The sequence below is a fragment of the Mandrillus leucophaeus genome, unplaced genomic scaffold, assembly GCF_000951045.1.
Source record: "Mandrillus leucophaeus isolate KB7577 unplaced genomic scaffold, Mleu.le_1.0 Scaffold371, whole genome shotgun sequence".
NCBI classification, from domain to species: domain Eukaryota; kingdom Metazoa; phylum Chordata; class Mammalia; order Primates; family Cercopithecidae; genus Mandrillus; species Mandrillus leucophaeus.
The window spans coordinates 325,854-335,693 of NW_012103932.1; the positions used below are offsets into that span (position 1 = coordinate 325,854).

Here is a 9,840-nt window from a genome sequence, read left to right on the forward strand (position 1 = left end):
GAATCCCGGGCCAGTGTGGATCTGGGCTGGAGAAAGGCCGGGAAGAGAATCCCGGGCCAGTGTGGATCTGGGCTGGAGAAAGGCCGGGAAGAGAACCGCAGACAGTGCCGCTAGAGATGGCGGGAGGAGTGGCCTGCGAGGCGCTGGGATCAGAAAACGCCCCTCTGAGGGAGGGGGCATGTGAACAGAGACCAAAAGGGTGTGACAACAATGACAGAGGGGCAGGGGACGAGTTCCTGGCAGAGGAAAGAACGAGCCCCAAAGCCCTGGGCCTGGAACAAGCCTGTTTCTTTCCAAGACCCGAAAGGAGTGGCTGTGGCTAAACCAGAGTGATGGTGGCAGGAGGCGGCATGAGAAACCCGACAGGGAGGGAAGGGTGTGGGCAGGGCGGGGTCGGGAAGCGCCTGCAGTCCGTAACTCGGGGTGTGGGTGAGCTTGCGAGTGCAAGAGGAAGCCTCTGTCCTGGGAAGAAAAGCATGGTGGAAAAAGGAGTTGGAATGCCTTTTTCCTAAATCGGAGTTAAAGGAATTAAGAGCAGAAATAAAGAAACAGAAGGAGAAGAAAGCACTGTGTATCAAACGCAGAGCACCACGGTCGTGCAGGCCTTCCGCTCACACTCCTCGGAGGCCCCGGCTGTCGCCAAGCAGCGGCCAGCCTCTAGGCCCTCAAGGCTCTGTCACAGGACATGTGGGCTCAACCAGCAGTGGTCGCCAGTGACAAGAAATCACAATCTCCTGCAAGAGGCCTCAGGCGTGTCTTTGTGGCAGCAAGGGACAGGGAGCTTGCTGCCACAGCCGGGCTTTGGGAAGGCCACCAAGGGACAGGGCCGGCGGTGCATGCTGAGCCCTGGTGCAGGAGGGACGAGAGCTCAGACACAGGAAAGCTCAGGAGAAACTGTCCACTCCCAGTCTCTCCCACAGCACAGCTTAACCCCAGGACTGGCTATCCTGATCACCTGTGTTCACAAAAGAACAGAACACAATTACCTCATCCCCCACTCAATCCTGAACACAACCCAACCCTGAATCTTTCTCTGATGATTCAAAAGTCACTTCAGCCCTTGGAAAATCAGTCTACATCTCCAATTGTCACTCTTCTGTAGTTCACATAAGTCTCAGTTAACAAAAGCCTTTCTGGTTTCTAGAACTTTCACAAAATTACCTTATATGAAATACATTTTTAAAAATTAGATCTATGGGCAACTGCCTGCCAAAAGCAGCAAATCAAATAAACTTCCATGACAGACTACACACACACACACACGTGTGCACACATCCACACATGCACATCCACAAATACACATAAACACACATATGCATGCATGCACATATGCATGCACACAGGCACACACACACACACATGCATACATGCACACATGCACACATGCACACACACACACACACACATGCATACATGCACACATGCACACATGCACACATGCACACACACACATGCATACATGCACACATGCACACATGCACACATACACACATATGCACGCATGCACACATCCACACACACGCATGCATGCACACATGCACACACACGTATGCGTGCACACATCCACACATACACGCACACACGCACACACGCACATGCATGAACTGGCCCAAAATTCTGTTCTAAAAATCTAGAAAAGCCATTGGAAATCAGGTGGCATAGCAGGGTGGGAAAGCCAGGATCAACATCCTACCTATTTTCTTGTTCCGCTCTTCTCCACGGTTGTGTGCGATAATTGGTGAATAGATGAAGGGACTTTTGGTCGACACGTTCTGGCCCAGCAAGCTCTTCATTCTGTGTGGCCGGAGGCTGGCAGGGAGATTCAACAGTTTCACATGCCTGTTGTTTCAAACAGAACACAAATACTTCAACTGTCTTGTTAGCCTGGTTTCAGAATAAACACAACCAAACATGATGTGTTAGAAAAACAGTAAATCGGTCAGAAAGAAGATAAATGGAGGGAGGAAAAGCACTCCAAGGCAGCAGGACAGACCAGGAAAGCGCTGCAACAGTAACTCAAGACTCTCCCAGAGAGGGGAAATCGATCCCTGGAACTCGGGGAGCAGCCACTTCCCACTGGGAGCTCCTGAACTGGGCCCAAGGGTGGTCTGGAGTCAGAAAGGCCAGCTTGCAATCTCGCTGCACACTTACCAGCTGTGTGCCTCTGGGCACGTGCCTTGACATCTCTAAGATGTAGGTTCCTTGTGTATCAAGTGCAGGTGGGGCCACCACCTTCCCCGTGGACCGTGGGGAGGATCCAGCTAAAGACTCCTAGCACGGGGCCCACTGCTCGGCCCAGAATGGCTCTTCTCTCTTTGCCTCTCCCTTTCCCGAGGGACCTGCCCGCAGCAAGTGGCAGCCAGACCCTGACCCATGGGAAGAGATGGCATCTATGAGAAGGTCAACGGCACCCTCTGCTCTACTCGCATGCATGACTGCCTCTCCAGCAGCAGCATCTGCATCTGACATTGCTTCCCACAGCATCCCAGCCATGGATGTCTGCCAATCTATACTCATGCTCAAATTCATCCAGCTAGCATTAAGATAAATGTACCAATCCATGGAGCCTGAGCGTGATCAGGCACTGTGCTAACCACTGCATATGTATTATCTCACTGAAACATCACAACCACCTTCTTAGTTTGGGTACTACCACTATTGTCTCCATGTCATCAATAAGGAAATTCACACAGGAGGGGCTAAGTATATTGCCCCAAATCCCCCAACTCCCCCATGGCTGAAAGCAATAACAATAGGTGACACTATGCTCTTAAACCACAGCACTAGAAGGTGCTGTCGCCCTTGTGACCAGTTTGAGAAGACAGTGGTTAAGATCTCGAACACTCCTGGACGTCAGACAGAAAGGACGAGGGGTGGAGGTGGGAAAACAGGAAGATGGATAGTGACACTGATCGTGATGAATCTACGGGCCCCCCACCCCCCGCCTCCTGGCCTCCGCAGGAAGGTGAGGCCCCCTGAGGAGCTCTGGCCAGTAGGTTGTGAGTGGGAGCCACCGAGGCCTCTGTGAGACACACTCTAGAGCGATGGGCCAGCCCCCAGCTCTCTCCTTCAGCCGCACAGCCATGGCGATCCTGGAGGCTGGACATTGAGAAGGTGGAGCACCAGACAGATGCAGCCTGGAGCACAGAGCAACCTCCCAGAGCTCAGCTGCCCTGGAGAGCCGCCCAACCCGCATCAAACTTGTGTGAGTGAGGCAGAAACTGTTGTTACAGTAAATCACAAAGACTTCAGGGTTGATTTTTCTGCCACAGTGCACCCTAACCTATACCGTGTAATAACGACTGCCTTACCGAATCCACAAAATCCCCACCTCTCTCAGTGAGGAGGGACCTCAGGTGCCTTGTTCCATCCTGCCCTGTGCAAAGCACGCCTACAGTACTCAGCAGACAATCCCCGCCAGAGACCCACATCCCAGCCCTGGGGAGCCTGCCATGTGCGTGGTTCTCTCCCGCCACCCTCAGTGGCTCACGGCAGGAAACGGTGCTAACCCCGTGCCCTCCAGGCCAAGGGCACACCCAGCACATGCTCCCCAGCTCCCTTCACTTTGTGTGTGCCCTTCATTACGCCTTTATCATACAGGATCAGAACCATTTCATTCTGTATCTGTTTCCACTCAGCTGTGAGCCTGCTGAGGACAGCGGCACCAGGGCCTTATCTGTCTCTAGCTGCAGAACTAATAAAATCGTACTTGGCCTATGAAGCTGCCAACAGTAAAGCAGAAGTCTAGGGATAAAGTGTCCAAGACAAGGATGATTTTGACAGAGTCCATTTGGAAACTGCTGACACCATAAAAACCTGACTTCCCTCAGGAGCAGCAGCCATTGGGCCGTGCAAAGCATTGCAGAGTGCTGATCAGGAAAGCGACGCCAGACAAACTGGTCAAGAGGAATGACAGCCAAAAACTATTCACCTTTTGTTTCCTGGTTTTTAATTCATCAACCTTATTCACAGGGAAATTCTCTAAGAAGAGACGGGTGGGGACTACAGCTGGCCTCTAGTGCCTCGTGTGTGTGACAGCGTGGAGGCCGCTTGCTCCGAGTCCGGAGTAACTGAGCGAGCTGGAAGGGGCGACCGCGCCAGCTGTGGCAGCAAGGTGGGGCCAGCCGCTCCCCTCCTGAATGCCGCTATACATTTCTTATCAGCTCCAAACAGCTCTGGTTTAAGAAATTCTTAAGGAAGTTTATGGCTTGGCCACCAGACCATGTATGGGAGCTCAACGTTAGCTCTCAAAAAAGAAAATATTCAATGAATCCCACTCGCCCATCACTGCCCCCAAATTAAAGATTCACTGGTTAACTGGAAATGGCACTGAAACTCTATTCCACTTCCTTAATAATAATTCAGGACTTACAGTGTGTTCATCATCTACATGCTTACTAGGGGCCTGATAGTCTACTGTTGGCTACTGTGTGCACACTTTATCATTTTTGCGGAGAATTCCGTAAGTAAGGAAAAAAGATCGCGTATAGTTCTATCAGAACCATCCTCTGCTTTAACTCTGGGCAACAGTAACAGGATGTGGGTTTGGCCACCTCCTGGCAGATGAGATCACGCTTGGCCACTACCGTCTCCTCTTAATTAGCCTTGGGCCAAAAGCGCATCGTAGACACTCAATAAATATTTGATCAATTGAATTTTGGAATAGAATTAAAATAGGGATGTATTTTGGCTCCTTTTTCATTACCTGCATCATAATTACTTGAAACCATCTTTGCGTGAGCCTAGTTCAGGCTCCCATGCTACAGAGAACAAGTAAGTATTTTCCTGTAAATTGCTAAAATAGTTTTATTGTCAAATACTAAGAAAGTCCTCAAGGGAAAAGAAAATGGCTCTGATCATCTATTCTAAAACTAAAGTCATAATTAGCAGCCATCCCCAGCAGTAAATTCGTTCACGTCTAACAATTCTATATAGCAGGTCTGATAATTTACTCACCAATGTTGACATTTTTCAACTAACTTATCCTGTAACACTAACAGGAGCTTTAGTCTTCAGGTGCACATATTACTGAGCTCTTCTTATGTCATAGGGGTTGACCTGCAATGCCTGACTTAAATTTTTTTTTTTTTTTTAGCTGGAGTCTCGCTCTTGTCGCCCAGGCTAGAGTGCAATGGCATGATCTTGGCTCACTGCAACCTCCACCTCCTGGGTTCCAGCGATTCTCTTGCCTCAGCCTCCCAAGTAGCTGGGACTACAGGCACCCACCACCACACCCAGCTAATTTTTGTATTTTTAGTAGAGATGGGGTTTCGCCATGTTGGCCAGGCTGGTCTCAAACTCCTAACCTCCAGTGATCTGCCCACCTCGGCCTCCCAAAGTGCCGGGATTACAAGCATGAACCACCACGCCCAGCCCCAATTTTTTTTTAGTTAAACTGGTAAAATCCAGGTTTCCAGGCATAGGATGTTGAAGTGTTTGGCTGATATATGAAGACAGTCCCAGACTTTTTTCCTAAGGAAGCACCTTGGCCTAGTCAATAGCTACTGCCCAGGCTTCCCTTCAGGTGGAGATGAGGAACAAGGATTTAGGAAGAGGGGGACAACCCTACATGTGATGTGGACATTTAACCACTGTAGACAGATTCACTGCAGGCCTGCCACGGACCAGGTGCTGAGGGCACCAACAACACGGGCCTGCTCCCCTCGCTCGGCATCAGCAGACACCTACCAGCTCTTCCTGATGCCTGGTACATAACTCTGGATTATCTGTTGCCCAACTCCTGCCAAAAGCTCACTTATGAGAAATGGCATTCATGAAGGAGTGTGTGATGCACAGTGGCCCGCCTGTTATCCTAGATGCTGGCAACAGGAGGGCTAACTCAAGCCAGCCACAGCAGGCCACACCGCTGTGTTCTCTGGGAGAGCTGCCTTCATCCGCTGGTGCTCCGGCCCCATGCCCTCAGTGTGCATTACTGAAGACTAACAGCAAAACAACGTCAGACACCTGCCCAGATCTTCATGGGGATGTTGCTGAGCATGTTACTCGAAACATCAGAATGTTCTCTTTGAGATAATCCACTAAAGGGGTTTCCCACCTCATTGCTGGGAAGAGATGCATTTCCCCAGTGTGACTGATACATGATTATTCTTGAGAGAGAGGGGCTCTTGTAGCCAATCACGCTTCCTTCTTGTCAGTTACCTCAGAATCGTGCTCTCTCCCATCTCCAGCCATTACGTAGGACATTATAAATTCCAGGTACTAACAGAACTTGTCACTTTAATTTTCTATCCCACTGTTATTTTCCCTTCACTCTGGTTACCTGAACTTGTTCTTTTTTGAGAGACAGAGAGAGAGTCTCGCACTGTCACCCAGGCTGCAGTGCAGTGGTGCGATCTCTGCTCACTGCAACCTCCGCCTCCTGGGTTCAAGCAATTCTGGTCCCTCGGCCACCCAAGTAGCTGGGACTCCAGGCGCGCACTACCCCATCCGACTAATTTTTTCTATTTTTGGAAGAGATGGGGTTCTGCTATGTTGGCCAGGCTGGTCTCGAACTCCTGAGCTCAGGCAATCCACCTGCCTCAGCCTCCCAAAGTGCTGGCATTACAGGCGTGAGCCACTGCGCCTGACCCAGGAATTTAAAAAAATAACTAAATAGCTACATATCTGCTTTTCTTGAGGGAGTGATGGACCTAATTCATTTGATTTAATTTAACATGTACAAACAAAAGTAAAAACTGACAGGGAATGGTAAGGTGACATCTAATTAGAGGCAAAATTCCCTGAAACTTCTGTAAGAACTCATGTCTGCAAAGAGTTTTTCTGCTTATAAAACACTTTCCCAAACATTTCATTTGATCCATGCATGGGAGGTATGTCTCATCAACCTCAGTCCAAGAAGAGGAAGTTAAATCGTTCAAAGTCACACAACTAACTGCAGAATGTGGGATGGGAATATAAGACTACTAAACAAAAGCCAGTGGCTTTTCCAATTTTACATGAAGGGGGTTTATTGGCACTTGGCATAAATAATGTCAATGCATTTTAGTTACTATCCTTCCTTTCTGAAACCTACAGAGATGCGTACACATCAGTATCCCTCACACATCAGCATGACAGTCTTAGAGGAGGAAGTGGCATATAGTCTGTTCTAGAAGTATGGCTCACAGCATATATTAGGAGAAAAAAGATCTTGCTTTGACAAGAAAAAGAAAAGGAGGAGGCTAAAGAATTACGAAGGCCAGGCACAGTGGCTCACACCTGCAATCCCAGTACTTTGGGACGCCAAAGCGGGCAGATCACGAGGTCAGGGGTTTGAGACCCGCCTGGCCAACATAGTGAAACCCTGTCTCTACTAAAAATACAAAAATTAGCTGGGCAAGGTGGCACATACATGTAGTCCCAGCTACTCAGGAGGCTGAGGCAGGAGAATTGCTTGAACCTGGGAGGCAGAGGTTGCAGTGAGCCTAGACTGCGCCACTGCACTCCAGCCTGGGAAACACAGCAAGACTTTGTCTCAAAAAAAAAAAAAAGAATTATGGAGCAAGGACATCACATCTGTCCTAATTCTCCCTACTTTCAAATGGCAAAAACTTAGGAGAAGGGCATGAAAAGCTAATCTGGCCAGCACATTACGGTGTGCACATTTTTATCTACAGGTGAAAATTAGTCTCATATAAAACACGAGCCTGTTTATTAGTAAGAATGGAAGCATATAACCAGCTTTCTGCGTCAGAAAGTGTCACAATGCCAAGGAAGAGAACATGCAGGTCATAAAGCGTGCACTCGCTTCAAGGTTGTGCTTTTCCAAGGTATGCCTTCTGACTTGGGAAGGGCAGCTATTCATCAATGCATTATCTTGACTCATAAGCATTACAGGTCACAAACCGAAACCAGGACTTTTGATCTGGAGCAGTGGGGTGGGATGAGTGGGTCTTAGGTGTCATTTGCTATTGTGTCCTTGTCAGTTGCCTCCTAACATCCACTTGCTGCTTCTCCTGTGCCCAACTATTCCTAGGTTTTGCTTTAGGGGAACTATATATGGTCTCCTTGCAGCCATGTGGTTTGCAGGGACTCAGTTCGATCTGAGCACATAACTCCATGAGGGGCAGTGAAAAGCAAAAGGACATTCTCCCCTTGAAAGAAAGCAGTGTTCCTTTACAGGTGTTACTAAAAGGCACCTGCTCTCTTTTCCTGGACACAGTAGTGAGAGGATGTGAGGCCTGGAGCTGATGAGCCACTCTGATAGCACCTGGGGCCTGCAACTAAAGCCAATACTGCAGAGGACAGAGCTCAGAAGGAAAGAAACCAAGTTTTGATGAGGTTGTTTGAGCCCTGACTCCAGCCCTACCTGAATTTCTCCCTGAACTTTCCAGGTACATGTGCCATAAATTATTTTTGCCTAAGTTAGTCTGGTTTCTATCAGCTGCTATTACAAAATATTCTAAGGGATCCAACTATTTACTCATTCAACACACAAGGTCACCTGGGGGCTACAAAGACACAGAAGAGAGAAGGACCCAAAACGTCAACAAAGATGCACAGTCAAGTTCCATAAGCGCCACGGAAGAAAGATATGGCATATACTGTTGGCTGGCTGACCAAGCACCAATTTCTGACCCCATTCTCATTCCCCACCTATATCACAGATTCTAGGAAAGCTAAATATTTATTTTCTCAGCCTGTCTTGCAATTAGAGGTGGCTATGAGACACACTGCCTGTTAATGAGATGGGGGCAGAAGCCTACTCGAATCTGCCAAGAACATTTTTGCTTCCCTATTAAGCAAAAGATAGACATCCCTAGACCTGCCCCTTCTCCTTTCTTTCTGCCTGGGATGTAGATGTGTTGTCTGGAGCTGCAGCAGCCATCTGGTAATCATGAGGGAAAGACAGAATGACAGAGAGGCCACCTGTTTCTAGCTTCTTAATAGACTAGAAGAATAACTTCCTATTGACTATCTACTACTAGGTCTTTTGTCTTTTATAGTTGAAATAATTCCTAACTTACAAAGACAATATAGTCATTTCTACCTGGGTGGCTCCAGAAAAGGCTTTATGGAGGACATAATCCTTGAACTAAAATCGTGAAAGATGACTAAGTATCGTCAGGCAGCACAGGGAAGCACAGGTATTCCAAGCCAGAGATAAAGCCTAAATGCAGGAACAAAACCGGGCACACATTTGGCCCACTCTAAGTATTTCCACAAGGAAAAGCAGGAGCGCAGGACCAGGGAAATAGGGGGCTCACAATCAAGTCTGGAGACAGGGCAGGCCACAGAGGCCCTGCAAGCCATGCAAAGCAAGTACATTAGAGTCTGTTCTCTAAGCGGTGGGGAGCAGAGCAGGCTACGAGATATTCCGGCTCTCCAAATGTTCCAAAGACATTCCCTTTCATTTGACCAGCCGTGCTGACGTTCTGTGGGTTTACCACACTGAATCTCAGGCAGTTCTTCTTCCCAGTTTTCAACGAGACCAGGTACGATCCACGTGATGAAGGAGTCCCCAGGACACTTAGGGGTTACTTCTCTAGCTAAAGTCTTCAGAAAACCATCACGAATATGTTTACACAGATGGTGGGTCATACCTAAAATCAGATTTCTGAAAGCAACCCATGGCCGGGCGTAGTGGCTCACACCTGTAATCCCAACACTTTGAGGAGGCCGAGGCGGGCAGATCACAAGGTCAGGAGTTCGAAACCAACCTGGTCAATATGGTGAAACCCCGTCTCTACTAAAAATACAAAAATTAGCTGGTTGTGGTGCCACGCGCCTGTAGTCCCAGCTACTCGGGAGGCTGAGGCAGAAGAATCACTTGAACCTGGGAGGCGGAGGTTGCAGTGAGCCAAGATTATGCCACTGCACTCCAGCCTGGGCAACAGAGCA

At 48.6% G+C, this 9,840-nt stretch overlaps 1 protein-coding gene across 1 annotated transcript in view; it reads right to left on the minus strand.

The window, feature by feature from the left end:
- Nucleotides 1–9,840, minus strand: part of TRAPPC9 (trafficking protein particle complex 9) — a 479,714-nt gene that overhangs the window by 299,912 nt on the left and 169,962 nt on the right. Inside the window, exon 9 of the mRNA XM_011990156.1 lies at nt 1,694–1,839. Coding sequence (XP_011845546.1) covers nt 1,694–1,839 — 146 coding nt within the window. The remainder of the gene's footprint in view (nt 1–1,693; nt 1,840–9,840) is intronic.